At 40.7% G+C, this 17,910-nt stretch overlaps 1 protein-coding gene across 1 annotated transcript in view; it reads left to right on the forward strand.

Moving 5' to 3' along the window:
- Window positions 1–17,264, forward strand: part of ndrg2 (NDRG family member 2) — a 78,037-nt gene extending 60,773 nt beyond the window's left edge. The window contains exons 3-15 of the mRNA XM_038291913.1: window positions 3,328–3,372; window positions 5,983–6,088; window positions 6,176–6,296; window positions 6,740–6,802; window positions 6,919–6,979; window positions 12,390–12,476; window positions 12,680–12,736; window positions 12,831–12,934; window positions 13,011–13,049; window positions 13,132–13,183; window positions 13,273–13,320; window positions 13,403–13,438; window positions 17,151–17,264. Coding sequence (XP_038147841.1) covers window positions 3,328–3,372; window positions 5,983–6,088; window positions 6,176–6,296; window positions 6,740–6,802; window positions 6,919–6,979; window positions 12,390–12,476; window positions 12,680–12,736; window positions 12,831–12,934; window positions 13,011–13,049; window positions 13,132–13,183; window positions 13,273–13,320; window positions 13,403–13,438; window positions 17,151–17,249 — 918 coding nt within the window. The 3' untranslated portion in view covers window positions 17,250–17,264. The remainder of the gene's footprint in view (window positions 1–3,327; window positions 3,373–5,982; window positions 6,089–6,175; window positions 6,297–6,739; window positions 6,803–6,918; window positions 6,980–12,389; window positions 12,477–12,679; window positions 12,737–12,830; window positions 12,935–13,010; window positions 13,050–13,131; window positions 13,184–13,272; window positions 13,321–13,402; window positions 13,439–17,150) is intronic.
- Window positions 17,265–17,910: the final 646 nt, after the last annotated feature.

Consider the following 17,910-nt stretch of genomic DNA (forward strand, 5'->3'; position numbering starts at 1 on the left):
CCTTTTTTTTTTATAAGTGTGATACAAGCTTCGTAGAAGGATTGGGGAAGGGATCCATGTTTAAAACAGTCACTAAAAGTAGAGCTGAGCTGCACAGAGAGTAAGTCTGAAAATTGTTTGAAAAATTCTGCAGGGAAACCATCCGGTCCTGGGCATTTGCCAGGTTGCATTGAGGCTATTGCTAGGGATACTTCTGCAAGAGAAATAGGTTCATCCAGCTTATTTTTAAATTCTGGTGAGATTACAGGAATGTGAAGCTTAGCTAAAAAATCATCAGTCATGTTAGAATTGGTTTGTAATTGTGAGCTGTAAAGCTCCTCATAAAAGTCCCTGAATGCATCATTAATTTGACAATGGTCTGTGACTACATTACCGTCTTGTTTTCGAATTCTGGAGATAGTTTGCCTTGCCCTAGAACCCTTGAGCATGTTTGCTAACAGTTTATCAGGTTTGTCACCATGCACATAAAATTTAGATTTGTTATGTAAAAGCAGGCGTTCGGCTGAGTGTGCTGTCAATAGGTCGAGCCTTGTTTTAAGTTCAACCCGTCTTTTAAACAGTTCTGGGCATTGATTCAAAGCATATTTTATGTCAATCTCTTTGATTTGCTGCGTTAGGTTGTTCTGTTCATAGGTGGCTTGTTTTTTAATTTTTGCAGAATAAGCAATAATCTGCCCTCTGATGTAGGCCTTAAAGGCATCCCATACCACGAGGCTGGAGGTTTCGTGGGAAGAGTTGGTAGCAAAAAAGAAACGTATCTCGCCTTGAATAAACTTTACAAAGTTTTCATCTGACAGCAGAGTTGAATTAAAACGCCATTGTCCAGTTCTTAGGGTAAGATGGGGAAGGGACAGGGACATAGTGAGTGGGGCGTGGTCTGAAATAATTATGCTTTGGTAGTCACAGGAACGTATCTGCTGTAGCCATTTTGCATCCATAATAAAGTAGTCAATTCTTGAATATGTTTTTTGTACATGTGAAAAGTATGAGTAGTCCCTCTTATTGGGATTTAGAGTTCGCCACACATCACACAGCCCATACTCAGATAGAAAGGATTGTATAACTGATGCAGACTTGCTTATGACATTGCTTTTAAGGGATGAGCGATCCAAAGCTGGGTCCAGCCAACAATTGAAATCACCCCCGAGGACCAGTGAGTATTTATTGAGGTCTGGTAATGAAGAGAATAGTTGCTTAAAAAAGTTCTCATCATCGATGTTGGGAGCATAAACATTGACCAAAGCAACCAGAGTGTTGTGCAGCTTCCCACTCACCATTATAAATCGGCCGTGTTTATCAGCCACCACATTATCGGCCTCAAACGGAGTATTCTGGCTGATAAGTATGGAGACCCCTCGTGACTTAACCTGAAAATGGGAATGAAAACATTGTCCCTTCCAGCATGTCAGAAGACGACCTCCGTCCGAGCTCCTGATTTGAGTTTCTTGAAGAAATGCCACATCTATATTAAATCGTTTAATATGAGAGAAAACCTTCCTTCTCTTCACTGGGTGGTTTAAACCTTTAACATTCCAACTTAGAAAATTTAAATACCGACTCATGGTCTCAAAGTTTAGGTGCTATTTTACTTTGATAGGTATAATAACAGTATGGCAGGCAGAGATTGAGGGAAAAAAAAGATGTAAAGAACAGTTACAGCACTATGCGAAACCCCCGGCTGTGACCTTAGCCTCCCCCCTAAGCCCCCCCTCCAAACGTAAACAGCTGCCAAACAAAAAAAAAACAAACAACAACATGGCAGCAAGCTCTTCAAAATTAACATTCTCAAAAATCGAATCTTCCAGTAATCAACAACCTCAGATTAGCAGAAAAAAGAAAAAACAGCTGTCAATAACAAACCAACCACTGCTCCTAGTGGGCATGGAATAGATAACCCCCCCACCCCAACGTAAATATTTATCTTGTACTTTACTGGCCACCGAGCACACCAAGAGAAAATAGTAATGTGGCAAAAATATAATAAAAAAAAAATTAAGCTACCACACCAGATAAAAGGAGGCTCCCGACACTATTGGGACAGAACAAACCAGTGTTATTAGAGCTGCTCCTTCATTCATAAAGTCCAATACCAACAAAAGGGATGGCCAGAATAGGTCAATTTGTAAAAAAAAAAAATAATAATATGTTAACAGGCTGTATTTACAGTACCTACTGCGCCCTGAAGAAAACCAGCCCGCCTGTTTTTATGTAGTGAACTCTCAGTACAGCGTTGCTCCTTTATTGGTCTTCTGGTGGTTTCGGGAGCCTCTTGATGAACTGCTGCGCCTCCTCCACCGAGCCCAGAAACTTTTTGGCACCGGCGGATTGCGTAATACGAAGACGGGCCGGGAAGAGAAGAGCCGGCTTCAACCCCCGCCTGTAGAGTTCCGCCATTGCGTCCTTATATTCCGCGCATCGGGCCAGGACGTCTGGGCTATAGTCTTCCACAATACGAACAGATGCACCTTTGTAGTCCAGCGTTCCTCTCCTCCTGGCTTCCCGGATAATGAGGTCCTTGGTCTGGTATCGGTGCAGGCGAAGGATAACCGGCCGAGGTGGACGTCCCGCGGGTCGCTTAGCTGCCAGGGAACGGTGCGCCCTATCGAGCTCCGGTGGGGTCGGGAGCGCCTCCTTCCCGAGCAGTTCGCAGAGAAGGTTGGAAAAGAAAAGAGTAGGGCGCCCACTTTCAGTGTCTTCAGGGAGACCGAGGATGCGGATGTTCTGTCGTCTACTGCGGCTCTCCAGGTCAGTGACTTTGTCTTTTAACTTGGCGTTGTCTTCACGGAGAGCAGCACACGAGTCTTCGAGGTTAGCCACTCGCTGGCTCAGATCCTCTGTAGCGAGTTCTAAGGAGGAGATTCGCTCTGCTTGTTCCTCCAGGGTCTGCCGCATCTGGTCTAGCTTGGAGCTAAGCATGTTGGCAGAAGATTTGAACTCGGATTTCAGATCCTCCCTATGCTGCTGAAGCAGTGCGGTGATAGCCTCCAGCGTTAAGCTACTGTAGCATCCTCTTTCCTCCCTCCTTTCGCGCTTTTGCTGGCCATTAGTAGTGAATAATTAAACAAAAGCACAGTTCAAGATGTTTTGGTATCGCTGGGAGACGCAAAATTAACTTTCCGTGGGGCGAATTTAGTTAAAAGGTTGAATTGTTCTGGAGCAGTTCGTTGCTACGTCTACCCTGTCCGCATGGCAAACCGGAAGTCGCTACTAGTTTTTTTTTAACATCTAATTAAAAAATCTTCCATCCCTAAATAATCACTGTATAAAAATAAAAAACACAAACACATGAGCTGTGCTTCTGCTAATGAAACTATTTCCTTCCAATAGGATGCAGCTGAACTTGCTGCAAGGATACTTCTGGACCAAGGACAGGTAAGATTGCAGGAAATATATAAATCATTTATGTATCGGGTTTAAATATAATATAACAAATGTTTAGAAAACAACCGTTCTGAAAAAAAATGATTTCAACTAGATTGTCAGGCAGTGAAGCTCAGACATTTTCCCGAAAAGAGTTTTTGGGAAAAACACACAACTCTAGAGGATAAAAGCATCAGATTGGCTGAAAAACAATATCTAAATATCAAATATTTGCCAATAAGACGCAATTTCTAGTCGTTACAAAATACTGTCTTAATATCTGTTGGTTTTTTTGTCATCTTAAGCAGGCCAGTTAGTTATAAATGAGCTTGTACACCTAAATCTGGCCAATCATATATCAACAGCCATCTGTCAATAACATTTTTTTGGTCATAGGTTTAGGGTTGAAAAAAGAGATAAGAATAAATTACTTAACCATTGAGCTCCATCCCAGTGTTCACAGGGATGGACATCTGTGTCTTCGGCAGGCGTAGAGCTAACAGAACTGGCAGCGTTGCGAGGCAAGGGCTCAAACATGTACGGCTGTAAGAATTCTACACCAAACAAAGCGTCTGTCGCCCTGGCGTCCTCTTCCACAATATCTTCATCCCCGCTTTCCTCCTCTAAATAAAAAATATAGGATGGAGGAGACTCATCCACAACCTCCGATACAAACCTCTCCTCCTCTTGCATGTTTCCTCTGTCCATAGCGTTCCTTGACAGTGTCGTTGCTAAGTCACCAATTTAGTGCTACTTGGTCCCAATGGAATTTCCCATTGGGAACCTACTAGCACTAAGTTGCTAACTGGTTAGCCAAATGCTTCCGATAAACCTGCTTGCAAACCTTCTGCCACAACAATCTCGCCCCTCGATAAACGACCAATCAGATTCACTTTATTCACTCGTGTAAAGTCGCTTGCAACGGTTGGAACAGCCGCTTCCCTACGACTTTAAAGGATGCATGTGCAGATGAAGTGTATTTATGCTGCACAGAGACCCATTAACAGACAGGACTCCTTACGTTTTATCCCAGTATATACCGGCATGTCAGAGAGACACAGTTCATTAAGATCTGCTCCAAAAATGGCCTGTTATTATCCAGACGGTTCTCTGATGGGAACAGTCTGCAACCAGTAGCAATTGGAGTAAAAAAAAAGAAAGGATTCCCTATCATGCATTCAGGAGGGCTTAAAAGGACAGAAAACCATCTGATCATTATAAATGCGGTTATAAACACCAAGCATCTGTCCTGGTAGCGCTTTTAAGTTATTTTTAATGTAAATAAAACCACATAATTAGGGCTGATAACATAAACATAAACGGAGTATTCCTCATCGTTTTCACACCTCCACTGGGAGGTGCTAACTGGTTTAGTAGGTAAGCTTTCTTCTAGAAATTAACAACAAAATACTAGCTATTTTAAGTATAGAGCCACATATTGCAGGCTGCAGTTTGCGCTGATGTATTCCTCTATGAATTAGCCAATTGTATTTCCTTTGCTACAAACCATGTTCAAAGATATATTGGCTTGAATTAAAGCTTTGTTTTAATTAACCAATAAATTTAGGAATAAAATCAGGCATAATTGTAGATAAGCATTCAATATCTATGCAAAGTTAAGAACTAGATTTAATTTAATGTCTGAATAGTTTCCTTGGCCCCAGAGTTAAAGGAATTCACTCTGTGTTCTGCTTGAATGCTATGAAACAGAAAGAATAGAACGTGTCAAAATTAAGCTCTTTGGATTCAAACAGTCTGTTTTGGTAATAAAGTTGGAGCAAAGACTTTTGTTTTTCTTCTCTGGATTCAATGATTATTGAAGTTTTGCAGCCATTAGCTTTGAATAAGCTAATTTATTAACATTTTATGGTATATATATATATATATATATATATATATATATACAAATATGGCTTTGTTTTGCTGCAATGTTCTGGAAAATCAAAGTAGATGGATTATCTGAACACTGATGGTGTTTGTTTCGTTTGCTGCTTAAATCAAAGCGCTTTCATGTGTTAGAAATGTCTATATTTAAAAAATGTTTCTAAACCCACTTTAACCTTTATTGTATGATAGACTGACTATATGGAAGTTAGAAGCAGCAATCACTTCAGGGTGTCGGATCTGGACACTGTAGGAAAGCTCAGGTGCTTGCAGTAAGAAGAAGAAGACTCATTTAATCAGGTTTGATTGATTTTTCTGCATTTAAGGATCTGTGGGGGCGTGTGTGAAATTCTGAAATACAAACACTCAGTACAGACTCGGAAAACAGAAAAATAAATCAAACCCAGGCCTAAATATCATACCAGCCTTCAGCATGCACAGTATAATCAACAGGGATTATCAATCCTGCAACATAAAACTCTAAGCCTATTGCTAGTTAGCAGCTATCAGCAAATAAAACTGTTTACCATGAAATACACAACATAAACATATTAACTCACGGCTCTATGGAAGCACACACTGCAGTCATTAAACCGATGTCTGCTCTGAATCGAGTGCTATGCATATGGTGCGTTTAAGAACTTTGGTGAGGTAGGAATTTACATGAACAGGGATTAACTTTTGTAGGTTTATCATACACTGTTATAAAATTCTATCCAAATTGCCTCCTCTGCTCAGGAACACAGCGTTGAGACCCCGCATGGTGTTCTACGTGTTACCCTGCATGGGACACGGACCACCCGCAGGCCCGCCATCCTAACCTTCCACGACGTTGGTCTGGACAGTGAGTGAAGCTCTTCCTGTCTCGGCTTCCTCGTTTCCGTCTCTCCTCCATCCTCCTCCTCCTCACCCCTTTGTGTTTCTCCGGCAGGTAAGAGCTGCTTCTCTCCTCTCTTTAAATTCGAGGAGATGCAGGAGATCGTGAAGAATTTCACCCTGATTCATATCGACGCTCCGGGACAAGAGGAGGGGGCCTCCGCCTACCCGCCAGGGTATGACTCCACCCACTTCAGCTCAGTAATGTGTCCCGATGTAACCCTTTATTTCCTCAGAGTACATTTCTGTGAACAGTCTTCTGGCTGTAAAATACTCCCTGCTAAAAATACTCAACATTACCATCTCTCCTAACCCCTCCCCGCTATTGCTAAGGTGAAAACAAAATCCTCGCTTCTCTCTCTGTGCGTCTTATCCAACCTTTCAGCTCCTCTTTCTTCTTCCGTGGTTAAGTTTATCTGAATGATGTGTTTGATGCTTATTCAGCCAATAGAAGCTTATTCTTTCTTCATTTTAAATCCATGTGAGCGGAAGTGTGAGCCACTGTTTGAAATCGGAACCATCAGAGCCTCTCCATTGTTAGCTATCAACATAGAGTCTGGTTAATTTAAAATAAAGAGGATCTCTGTCCACTTCATGAGATTAATCTCTGCTTTCGTAGCTACCAGTATCCCACCATGGAGACCATCGCAGAGATGATCCCTGCTGTGCTGCAGTTTTTCAAGTGAGCCGGAGATCATTTGAATAAATCCTTCCGCATAAAAATCTGTTTAAATAAAGCTATTTCTTGAATTTTCTGATACGCCTGTGCTGCATTAACTTCATGTCTCCGTCTGTCAGCTTCCGTACCGTCATTGGAGTGGGGGTGGGAGCAGGAGCGTACATCCTCTCCAAGTTCACAGTGAGTAGCTTCTATTGTTGGAGCTGTCATTTTTTTACCATCAGGGACTTTTGCTGAAGTCTAAAGAAGCTGTCATCGTCAGACGCTGTTTCAGCTCTCAAGCTGACGAGGAAGACGGTAAAGTCCTGAGGAAGGAGGGAAATGATGGAAGTTTTAATTGGCAGCTAAAAAACAAGTTGGCTGTACTTTTTTTCAGCTATTTTCAGTCCTGTTTTCCACCACTGTTGGGAACAATTTTCGTAGCTGCTGCTCAGCTTGTCCAAATGTTAGAAATGCGGAAAAATAGACGGATTATTCCTGAATGTACAGAGACTTGGAAAATATTCCATTCCTTTGAACCAACTTTACTAATTTTCTCCTGGTTGAAGTGAGAAAACATGAGTGGATTTTATTATAATTTCATGTTACAGACCAAAACAAAGTTGTGTAAAGTGGTTTTTGGTCCCATCATTGACCTTTACTTAGCTCTACTCTAGTGGCAGCTGGTGGACTTTTCTCCAGTGGGGGCTATGAATTAAAAATAGACGTATACCAAAAACCAATCAAATGTATACTCAGTTATCACACTAGTATACTCATATGAATGCCAACAACAAAAAACATTATAAAAACATTTTATAAAAGAAAAACATTATTTCATGTACAGGTTTACTTTTTGTACATAAATCTTGCCCTTCTGAGGCTTTATGAAGGCAAATCTTTGTTTTGCATGGTCCAATATGGTGTCACAAACCTAAAAGTATAATGCACCACTTTGATAATGGAGAACCTATTAGTTTAGGTTTTATATTTTTTAATATATAAAATATATTGTTTTCTGAGAATGTCTTTATTTAAGAGCAAGTATCCAAACTAACAAACATCTAGAAAAAGTACACTATATTCTATTATTTTCCTTTTGAATCCCAGATTGTTCACGCCTATTTGCCTTTTCTAAAAAGTGCTTTAAATCAGTCACACCTGTCATTATCCATTTTGGGTCAGATCCTGACGTTTAAAAAAGGAAACAGGGAAAGCACAATAAAGTGTTAGCCTCGCTACATGCAGTTAGCCAAGCCTTCTTGTTAAACCGGATCCTGGAAAAGGACGTTTCTTGCACCATTTCTCTCTCTTTCTCCAATGCGTCTCCAACTACCGCGAATCGACCTGTCAATCATCCGCAAAACGTCCGCGCCGTGGCAGGAGGTGGTGAGCAAATACACTTCCTGTCACCTCAGGTCACAGAGTAGCTGCACCATGCGCTGTCCTATGCCTTTGTGTTGTAGAGGAGCTACTGCACATGCACAACAACTTTTAACCAGAGTCAATGGCCAAAGATTTTTGCGCTCCAGGGTGGAAATATGTCACCAATCATAGGCGGATCTACTGGGGTGGCATAGGGTGGCAAATGCCACCCTAAATGACAGCCTTGCCACCCCAGCTGCCACCCCAGTTGGCGGTAGGGGTGGGCGAGGCTTATAAATTATGGATCATTTGAGAATTACGACCGCTAATTTCCAATGTCGGACTGCAGTGAATGCAGCACGAGATGACGCGAGAGCGACTGAGACTGATTAGTTTTGAAACCGAATGGGGCAAAGCGAGGGAGCCAGGGGTGATGGGGAGAGGAGAAACGGGATGAAACAGGTAAAAATTGATTAACTATCTATCGAGAAATGAAATCATAATGAAAGCACAATGTTGCTAGCATAGCTGCAATGCTGATTTACAGATGATAAAAATCAGGTTGCAGAACGTTATTTCTCTAACTATGATGTTAGTTAGGCCTGACATCTCAGGCTCATAAAGACATATTTGTGGTCAACTATGACAGAAAATAGACGATCAAGTTTGGTTGTACTCAAATCAAAACGCACAAAGGCATTGGATCTAAATAAAGTTGTGAAGCGTTTTGCTGAGCAACATGGAAATCACTGCATTCAGCTGTTATAGTCATGTTGACTTTATGTTATGCTCTCTGGTGAGCCTTTACAGAGCTGTTACATTTTGTTTTGGCACCTGAGAAAATCTGATATTTCCTTTAATAAAACCAAAAGTGTTAAAAATTAAAAATGTGATACTGGTGTAAATCCTGCTTAATATGAAGCAGTGTTGTTGTTTCTTTTTTTGTATATATAATATGAAACTATCCAGAAATTACCTGTATGAACCTACTCACAAGCAAAATGTATTTTTATGTTGCTTCTTTTCAGATTTGTGGAGATTTTGATGTAACATACAGAACCTGCCTTTTTGTTGATTTGTTGATACAGCAGTATGGAGGACCAACTCTGCCATATTTAAAAATAAATACAGAAATAAATAAATGCTTAATAAATAAATAAGCATACAATTAATTGCCACCAAAAATACAAACAACAAATAAATGTAAGTAGAAATTAAATTATACAGCTAGTCATAAAGGTATATAACTCTTTTTATTGGCTTCTTTATTTCTTTGCCTTTTTAATATTTACCTTATTTATTTTTTTGTCATTTATTATCTTCAACTTCATTTTTTAATTACTTATATTTTTGAGTATTTATTTATGTGCATGTTATAATATTTTTGTCTGTTTTATTCTTCCTTTGTATTTTTTTACCCTAGTTATTACTTCGCCGCTATTTCTTTCTGCCTGCCCTTTTAACATTTCTGCCTGCCATTATAATATAATTTCTAATTACATTTATTTGTTGATTGTATTTTTGGTGGCAATCAATTGTATGCTTATTTATTTATGGAGCATTTATTTATTTCTGTATTTATTTTTAAATATGGTGGAGTTGGTCCTCCATATGCAGCTCTATTTACAACATATTTACATGCATGAAATGTCCCTTTCATGTTGCCTTAACTGCTGTATGTCAAGTTACTAAGGAACAAATGGGGTAAATGTGTGTTCAGAGTAAACAATACATGGATGTCCGGTACCTTGTTCGGGTGCTTTCACCCATTTATTTCTACTGTGTAGTTATGCTGACTTTAGTACAGCTCAGTCCATAGATCTCTGATGGGAAACTTTTTCTTTCTATCGTTTCTTCTTGTGCAAATGCTGCAAAGCTGCCTCTCTGACAGTTAATCTCACACATCTGCGACTCAGCACCTGTGTCTTACCTTAATACCTTTCCTGTCATAAGGCCCCTCTAGAAGTAGTGTTATCATTCTTCTATCTCCTATCAGTTGAGATCACATTGTACGATGTATTATTAATATGAACTGTTTCACATGAAACACTAGTACTGTACATACTATTCTCACCAAACTGTGATAACTGTGATTAAATTCAGTGTAAACAAATGCCATATGTTGCCACCCCTAAAAAATTCCTGCCCCCCTCTTGCCACCCCATAAATATTTTTCTAGATCCACCCCTGTCACCAATTCGACGAAAAATGGTATGACGATTTACTAGGCATTAAAGATTAGATATTTATCTTGTATATATACTAATATATTTCAAAATATTTTACATTTTAATTTAAAAATAGAATTATTTTAAAAAATGGCTTAATCAAGATCATTGGGTGGGTGGGGCGGTGCCCTATCGTCCTCTGTGGGTTAGCTGCCACTGCTCTACCCCCATCATTTCCACATTCTGTCAAAACAGCTATCCACATAGTATGATGTTGCCACCTCCATGCTTTAAAATGTACATGGTGTGTTCAAATAAATGTGGAGGGCTTTATTCCACCCCAAACATTTTGCATGTAGGATCAGGAGTTACATTTGCTGATGTAAACAAATGTGAAAAAAGAAACTGCTTGCAAGGATCCCTAGCTTGATTTGGGTCAATGCGGGGGTTTTAAACGTATATTCTATAAACTGATCCACAGTTCATTTTAGTTTAGATTTCTTGAATGGAATGTGTCATTTCTTCCTATATCTTTTGTACAAACAGCTTAAAGGAATAGTACACCCAAAACATGATTAGCCTTCATTTTCTACTCACCCCCATGCTGAACAACACTCTCAAGTACTTTTTTGATATCTCAAATGCATCTGGAGATCTGGGAGGCTTCTTGCTGTCTGCTGACATTCAAATAATGGAGGTCTATGGTGCCCGAGGCAGAAAGGTCCATAAAAGTCCACAAAAAACGTGTCAATATTCCTCCATACTGCTCGTCCAATGTATTCCAAGTGTCCTGAATGGGTAGCATCCAGAATTTACTCGAAACAAAGTCATTTAGAATGTTTTTAGAGCATAAACAGTAGTGTATAGGATTTCCTGAAAGCATGCGCGTGCGCGTTCACGACGCTACGGAAGCCGGCAGACCAAACCAGATGAAAGTGTTAAGAACAAATTTGTTTATATGAAGGCTTCTTGCAATGTGCTTATTACATGGCGTGGACCGAACCGGTTTGCATATCTTCACCCCTGCTTATCCAATCTTTAGAGATCACCCAAAACACGCCCACTTATTGAACGTGCTTTCTTTTTGTCCACACAATTCACAGCTCCTTATTTGGATTCTTTGAGATCAGACCCTAAGGCCTCTTAATCTCTACACCTTCTCATTTTAACAGCTGCTGCACCAAACAGAATGACACCTAACTGAAAAGATGCTTTTTATCCTTAGTTTAACCCCAATATATTCCTGTCAGCCTCATTACATTTAGTAATACATCAAACGTTCCGTTATCTGCAGGTTATTCATGTATTCATACAAACAGAATAGAAAACACGCATACAAGCAGGCAGGCATGATGTAATTGGTATTTTGGGATGAAAACCAGAAAAAAAACATCAGCATTATTGGTATATAACAGGTGGATCTAAAAAAGAGTGGAATAAACTGAGAGGTTATTATGCTGAAGCTGTAATTCTACTTGAACAAATGCTTAATGAGGAGCAGGCTGCAGGAAAGGTGAGGTACATTAAAGTGTCTCATCCCTGCCCAAGAGCAAAGAGATGTCGAAGGACAGCAGGAAGAAAACTGTAGACCTGCAGTAGGCTGAGAAGAGGAATCTACAATAGGCAGGTAGGTTGGCGTAAATAAATGGACTCTGGGAGCAATTGGAGGAAAATTAAAGACCATTGATGAACAAATCTCCCTTGATCTGGGGCCCAAATGATCATTGAAACAGTGACTAAAGATTGCAGGAATAGAGGGAGGGACCTGATGACACTATCACCTTAAAATAAAACACTTTTCTGCATGGAGATTTAAACAAGCCGAAGGTGGGAGATTGGGTTTAATTCAGAAATCTTCACAATAGAGAGTAATCTGAAAGGGTGAAATACATTGATTCAAAGGAAAAGGGTGAGCCTTACAAAGTGTTAAAAAGCTTATTGTTCTGTCTTTTATATCACGTTCAGCCTAAAGTCCTGTATAATAAACTCTGCAAACAAAGCAGATAAAACAGGAAACTGTGTGGGGCAGATGTATACGTAGAAGTTTTATCTGCTTTGAACTGGATTTCTGTCCACAGCTCGCTAATCCAGATTCAGTGGAGGGTCTGGTTCTGATTAACATCGACACTAACGCTAAAGGATGGATGGACTGGGCCGCTCACAAGGTTCGTCTCCCTGTCCTCTGACTTGGTGTCTTCCTGCCGAGACAGGACAATAAAAATGTGATGTACTAATGGAGTCTGGCCAGATGAGAGTTGTTAATCAGTTTAAGGATATTCATTTGGGCATGTTCTGTTTTACTGTATTATTGATTGTTTTTATGTTAATGATGTGAGGCTTTAATCTTTGTTCTTTCTGTCCTCTGTAGCTGAGTTCGGTGACTTCCTCCCTCACAGAGCAGATCCTGTGTCACCTTTTTAGTCAGGTACAGCCACAGCAAACAGAGGCACAATTCATCTGGCGGAAAATCACTTCATATGTTTATGTCCTGATGTTTTACTTTTTCTTTTGTAATGTAGGAGGAGCTGTCATCGAACACAGACTTAGTGACGTCTCACAGAGAGCGCATCTCCAAAGCGCCTAATCTGGCCAACATTGAGCTCTTCTGGAAAACGTACAACAGGTAACAACGTCCATCAGGGGGAAGTATACTAACTTAAATCAAACGCAGACTAAACCCGCCTTTCTGCCCAACGCAGCCGCAGAGATCTGAACCTGGATCGCAACTACACCTTCAAGTGACTACACCTTTCTGTTTTTAACAATGACTTTGATGTTTGGGTGGAGATGATCTGAGATTGTAATGTGTGTCTTTATCAGGTGTCCAGTGATGCTGGTGGTGGGTGATCAGGCTCCATACGAAGAGGCCGCTGTAAGTGACCCACCTCTTTCCAGACATTCCTCTGTTCTGTGATTTACACTGATAGAATTTTCACATGCTTTTCTTCCTTTGTATACTAGGTGGAGTGCAACAGCAAGCTGGACCCAACATCCACTTCCTTCCTGAAGGTCAAACATCATTTTGTGCCTCTGTTAAGCTTCTCTTATTCAGTTTTCTTCCTTTAACTCTTATTACCTTTCCCTTCTGCAGATGGCCGATGCAGGCGGCCTACCTCAGCTCACTCAGGTAACAGAAAGCCCTGAAAGCTTTAGAAATATCAGTATTCAGCAGGGCTGCAGAACATACGTCTACGCAGATATTTTGAAAGGCAGGTATGGAAAAAAGGGCACATGCTGGCTATGTTTGAATTCATGGGCTGCGTCTTCCAATGACGCTGTCATGATGGGTATCTGAGCTAGCCCAAAATGCAGAACACACACGGAGGCTGGATAAAGGTTCAACAGAGTTTATTAAGGTTTCACAAAAACACACGAATATGAACTGATCTGGAACTGGTTTGGGCTGGTTCACAGAAGTCTTGACTGGGACCAGAGACTGTTGGTTAGCAGAGTTCATGAGGAGCTAAAGCATCTAGCTTCAGACTTAGCATTGCTGACCTTGATCTGAGCTACCAGCTCTTCACTGAGAACAGCAGGGGATATCCACATAGGAAATCTTCAGGTTAACTCCACTTAGGAATCATCAGGTAAACTCCACATAGGAGTCTTCAGGTTAATTCCACATAGGAATCTTCAGGTTGGCTAACCAGGGCTGATTAGCAGGTTAAGCTCACCCAGAGCTTCAGACTAGCGACAGGTTTCCTGTGAGGCACAGACAAAGGAGAGATTAGAATCTGATCTCACACTAGAGACAACTAAGATTCTTCCAGTAACAGAGGCTCAGGTTGCTAACCAAACTAAGATCAACACTGCGGCGTGGAAGCAAGGTCTGGCAGGAGCTTATAAAGGGGAGATCTCCTGATGAGTAGATGCATAACAGGTGTGCTGGAAGACTCCAGCCCTAGGAGAACCACGGCGCACTCTGCTGGAGACAGAAGGTAATCTCCAGATCCCAACAGTAACTCCAGTCCTGAAAGAAAACAACAAAGAGCAGAAGAGGATCCTCGGCGCCCTCTGGTGGGCCAGCCTGAGGATCCCAACAGACGCGGCCCAGCTGGACCTGATCCTTCAAAGTCCTCGAAAATAAGCAGACCTGAGTTTTGGCTGTGAATTCAAACAGGTCTAGCCTGTTTGCTATGGAAGCAAATCGTTAACATATTTATAATGAAAAAGCATTTCCAGAAATGCTTTTTCATTTTAAGAATGTGGCATCCCTGATTTTTGTGCTAAAGAATCCCCCCCACCCCCCACCCCAATCCATTTAATTTGATCCTTTTTTGTAAAAATGTTTATATCTCAACAAAAGGTCAAAAATAAATCCTTTAGTAGCTCTGCCATACTTTAATTAGCTTATATCAGTTAAATACACCTGAATAACTGGGATTTTGTAGCGTTTTCTGTTAAGTTAGGAGAATATTTTAACATATTTACCACACAAATCTGGGGTTAATGTGATTATTTGACCCTTTAGATTTAGAACCTGGAATTAATTTAGATTGTGACCATTTACTTAACAATACACTGGTATTTTTCTTACTTTAGTGTCTTTCACTAATGTAGAGCTTCTGGTTTTCTATCCAATTATTCTAAAATGCATTGTTTGCACAATCCGACCAATAATATGGATTGAGCACAGATGTCAGACTGCAGTGCATTCTGGGAGTGTTTTTTTATTCACTGTCATCTAGGCTAAAATGTATTCTATAGACAGCAGCTAGAGAGACAGAAGGAGATAATGTTTTTATGACGTTTTTTCATTCTCTGTTTCTCATCTGCCTTACCATGTGGATCACATGTTTAGGCACATGAGAACCAGAACCAAAATCTAACAAATGTTCACTTCCATCTTGAAAATCAGACAAAAATCACAACAGAAAGCAAAATAAGTTAAATGGATAAACAACAAACAACTAACTTAAATTGACGACGCTCTGGTTAATACTGGGAGCTCAGCCAAAGTACGCTGAAATACGATGCTTCATCTGCCGTAGATCTACACAGTTGTGTAACCTCCATACATAGATGTCCTGCTGTGTTTTATAATTAGATTAGATTAGATTAGATTAGCTTTATTGATCTCACAGAGGAGAAATTCATTCATTCAATTCTCATCACAAATTGGCATGGTGAATATATAAGGTGCAAACAAGGGGGAAAAAGGTAGCCTGACGTAGTCCGACTCAATTCTAGTCAGAATATGAGTCTGATACTGCTCCATAGAGCTGTGATTATGGGGCGTGTTTCGAACGAACCAGGAAAAAAAATGCCTCTGCACTTAATTGGATAGATCTACAACCAATAAGAGCAACGGAGTGCGTGACGTATGTTAAGCGAGGCATAGTTGTTGTCCACAAAAATCAAAGCGTGCAGTTTCACGCCTAGAATGAGAAGATGAGACTTGATCGCGTTTCTCTGTTCCTCTTTTAAAATTAATTTGCTGTCGATATCTTCTAGAACAGACCTAATAGCAGAATCTACTCACCCAAACTCTCCAGCGGCAGCCATTATTGTTGTCACCCAAGCGCGCTTTGGTCACGTGGTTGATTACGTTACTCTTGATCATCTGTCCATCATCGTATAAAGCCCGCCCTGACAATTTGATTGGATCGCCTGACAGTGGGCGATCATACTCGCGCTACTATGGAGCAGAGCCAGACCGAACTTCCCCGAACTCAAACCTTGTGGGCGGGACTAAGTTCGGACTGGCACCCAGGCTAGGAAAAAGGTGCATTAAGAATAAAATTCCTACGATCTTTTCACTTCTATTACACTCAGGTTTTGTCATGATCTTTTCTAAAGCTTGGACCCACATGCAGAGAAACCAATTCAGAGAGACCAGAGAAAGGTTTAACGGGTTTTATTGAAGAAGTTAAACAGAGGGAGAAGTGTTGCTCTGAACACTGCTCAACCGGAACTGTAAAGTGAGGGGAAGACACAGCAGTTAATTCAGGCTCAGTGGGGAAAATGACTCTTGAGCTTGGAGAAGAGGATTTGGTTGCCGACTCACGTTTCCAGAGAAGTTGTTGAATCCTTGACTCCTGTCTGTGTGCCGTGGTTCCAGTGTTTGTGTGATTCGGTGGAGGGCGGAACAGGGTTTACCCAGAATGCGGTTGATAGTTGGTGAACGGAGAAACTTACTGCCACTCAGATTTCCTGCGGTACTTGAACGGGTCGTAGTGGATAATAATCCCTTTCTCAGTGAGAAGCTCAAATGATCTCTTAGGGAAAGTGGATCCAAACCTCCTCTTTGAACCCCAGCTCAGTTTGAAGTTCTGTTGATCCTTCCAGGGAGTGAAGGTCAGAGAAATCCAGTTTGTAGGATGACTTCCTGCCAAGAGGCAGTTTTGTCAACTCAGGTTGACAAAAACTCAGCTTGACTCAGCAAAAACTCAGCTTGGCTAGAGTACCCTAAACTGGCAAACACTCTAGCGTCGAAGTAGTGGCAGTCAGCAGCTTAAGAACGCTCCGTTTAACAAGGAAACCATCAGCAGGTGTGTGAGGAGGCGGACCAGAACCAGGCGCCTTCTCGTGGATGAAGAGAGACAAACACAAACACAAAAACAGGAGTCCTGACGGGTTTAAAAGCTTGATCTGATCTCTCCCTGCTCTACTTTAAATCCAGCAGAGACCGAAACATTTACAGGATTTGCCACTTATTTCTGTTTTTATCCTGACTTTTATCTGATTTCTGCAGCAGAAGTGGACGTTTGTTAGATTTTTTGTGAGGAAGCTGCTTTTACTGTTAATAAATCTCCTCTGAAATTACTTTATTTTTTAACATAACTGTTGTTTTTATATTTTACATTTTTCCTGATGTTGTTTTTTTTCCATGTCTGCAGCCAGCTAAACTCACTGAGGCTTTCAAATATTTCATCCAAGGCATGGGCTACAGTAAGTTCATTTTTTCTGATCAATCATTTCATAGTGAAACATCCTAGTCCTTGATCATACCTCCCATGTGATGTTTCATGTTGTATAAAGCCACACTGAACTGTATTTGATTAACAACTATTATACTGTAAAAAGTAACCAGACCAATCACAGCATTCAGGAGTTAGCTTCATTATAAGCACTATTCCATTATTACCCATAATGCAACAGTGGTTTACTGTAACCATAACAGTCCGGCTCCCATTTTATTATATCCTGAATGAGAGTATATCTTTCAAACAGGCTTCTGAGAGAGCTTTTCTTTATAGAAAAAAAAAAAAAAAACTTGCGTCACAGCTGTAGGTGACTGATTGGTTCTGACTGGAGATGAAGCTTCAGAAAGCACTGAAGCCTTCTATCCATTTGCTTTGTTCATGTTTCAAAGCCTCAAGAAGCTTAATTTGCTCTATTGTGCCATCAAGTGGACAATAAATGTAAAACGTGCAGTTTGATTATGACACTATGGCTTTGGTGTCTGGAGCACTGAATGAATTCATCAATGATGTTTGTGATGCTTATTCATAAAGTATAAACTTTTATATGGTGTCTGTCTTTATGATACAATGACACAGTCAGCCATTCATTTTTATTTTGACCGTTAACCCCACACTGCTCCCCGGGTGCCACACGACGGCAGCCCACTGCTCCCCAAGGGGATGAGTTGAATGC

Source organism: Cyprinodon tularosa, unplaced genomic scaffold (assembly GCF_016077235.1).
Source record: "Cyprinodon tularosa strain WSP-4 unplaced genomic scaffold, ASM1607723v1 ctg1083, whole genome shotgun sequence".
Classification (NCBI taxonomy): domain Eukaryota; kingdom Metazoa; phylum Chordata; class Actinopteri; order Cyprinodontiformes; family Cyprinodontidae; genus Cyprinodon; species Cyprinodon tularosa.